The sequence below is a fragment of the Loa loa genome (genome assembly GCF_000183805.2).
Source record: "Loa loa unplaced genomic scaffold supercont3.1466, whole genome shotgun sequence".
NCBI classification, from domain to species: Eukaryota; Metazoa; Nematoda; class Chromadorea; order Rhabditida; family Onchocercidae; genus Loa; species Loa loa.
In genome coordinates this window covers 92-1,999 of record NW_018109646.1, presented here as the reverse complement: position 1 = coordinate 1,999, position 1,908 = coordinate 92, and the positions used below count along the sequence as shown (strand labels likewise).

Below are 1,908 nucleotides of genomic sequence, written 5' to 3'. Positions count from 1 at the left end.
TAGCTGATAAATGAGAAAAGCTTTTGGTGCATCTGAGACAACCGTACGGCTTCTTACCGTCATGAGTTCTCATATGGACCTTCATATTGGATGATTGAGAGAAACTTTTATCGCATGTCGGACAACTGTACGGCTTCTTACGAGTATGAGTTTTCATATGTTCTTCCACATGGTGTAGTCGAGAGAAACTTCTCTTGCATATTGAACAACTGTAAGGCTTCTCACCAGTATGAGTTCTCATATGCCTTCGCATATTTGTTGCCTTCTTTTGGCACACAGTGCACTGCGATTTCTTCCTTTTTGGTTTCTTTCCTATGGGTTCACCCGTAATTTTTCGTTTAACGCTCTCTTTTTTCACTGTTAATTTCATCTTGATTGTTAAATTTTGACTGTCAGATTCATCTGTATTTTTGACAGCTACTTCGGCTCTCGGCATTTTAGCGGCTACTTCGGCTAATAACTGCAATGGTTCCATTTGTTCGTCATTCAATCCCTGCACTGACAAATCTAGCGGTTTTGTTTGTTCTGTTTGCGCCTCCTCAAATTGTATGAAGTTATCAATCTCACTGTGTTGAAAATTTGAAATCTTCAATTTCCTGTAGTGGTGTATTGTATTTTTAACTTTAAATGAACTTACTGTAGTTTGAATGCCGCTCAGTTGGACAAAGAAGAAAGCGAAATAGATGAAATGCATATTGTTGTAACTGATTTCTCGCGTATTCTGAAAAATATTCAAGTTTACTAATGCAATAAATGGTTACTTATAAGAAATAAAACCGCCTGCTGTTTGATAACTGCGTAATGGAGAAATTTCTTCCAGCTAATATTCACCCAAATATATTAATATTGAAAAGCAAAAGGTTTCGATTTCTTGTTACTATAATATAATTGCTTTTCTCACACAAACGATATGCATAAGAAGTCATTCACACTGTAAATCGGTGACAAACGTTTGAAAGCGAAGTCTTCACAATATACACATTTAATAAAAAGACAATTTGTTTTAAAAAAAATGCTTATTTAAGATTCGTCGTGAAATTCCGAAATCTCTCATAACGTGATACATTGAAAAGCAGATGACATTCTTTATCGAAATAAATGAAATAGATCTTACCGGATAAAATTCGTGGAAGAGAGTTTGACACAAACGACCAGTCACTTCTGTTAGGTATTGTTCAATATCATCTGTATAAATATTCGTCCAAATGGGAGTGGCAGACTATCTGTTCATAATCTATGTTCACGTGTAATAATGCAATTGTAGCAGTGGCTGTTTAATCTTTTATATTGAATAATTTCATTTTAGCTGTTCTATTGCATTGTAAAAATTAATTTATGCAAAGCTGCCCAAATTTTTTTGTTCGATTTTGTTTTATTTCGCTTCAGTTCTTCCAAACTTTCAAAACTGAGGCAATATTAGAGAGAGGGAAAAACTGCATTGCTATATTTTTCATAATCCATACTATTAATTTATATATACTGAATGATTTTATCAAATCATTTGTTCACACTCCATATTCATTCTCTAATATAGTTTCCCAGTTTGTTGAGTAAAGGAAAAGTTCGTGAAACTTTGAAGATTTCACGATTTTAAAAATGGAAAAATATTTTTAACCCACAAAGAGTGTACATTAATGAAATTTGGAAAATCTTATAAGCACTTGAATGATAGTAACGGAGTGATAGCATGATGATATTTATCAGCAAAACCATCGGACATAAATTTATTAATAAATGAATGAAATATAAAAAAACGAAGGTTTTTGAGTATTTGAATCCATATTTTTTAATTTAAAAATTTACCCTACAAAAATTGACTAGCCTTACTTCAGGGAAACTTAACATTTTGCTAGTAAAGAATTTTGTTATGCCATATTTCTTGGTATTTCAACCAACGGATTCCATGTT

General features: G+C 32.6%; 1 protein-coding gene across 1 annotated transcript; it reads right to left on the bottom strand.

Moving 5' to 3' along the window:
• Positions 1–79: 79 nt before the first annotated feature.
• On the bottom strand, positions 80–538 carry LOAG_19096 (hypothetical protein; the record flags this gene model as incomplete). Its single annotated transcript, XM_020451751.1, has 1 exon — positions 80–538. A coding segment is annotated over one exon (459 nt), but the record flags the coding sequence as incomplete, so codon positions are not given.
• Between the last annotated feature and the right edge of the window lie 1,370 nt (positions 539–1,908).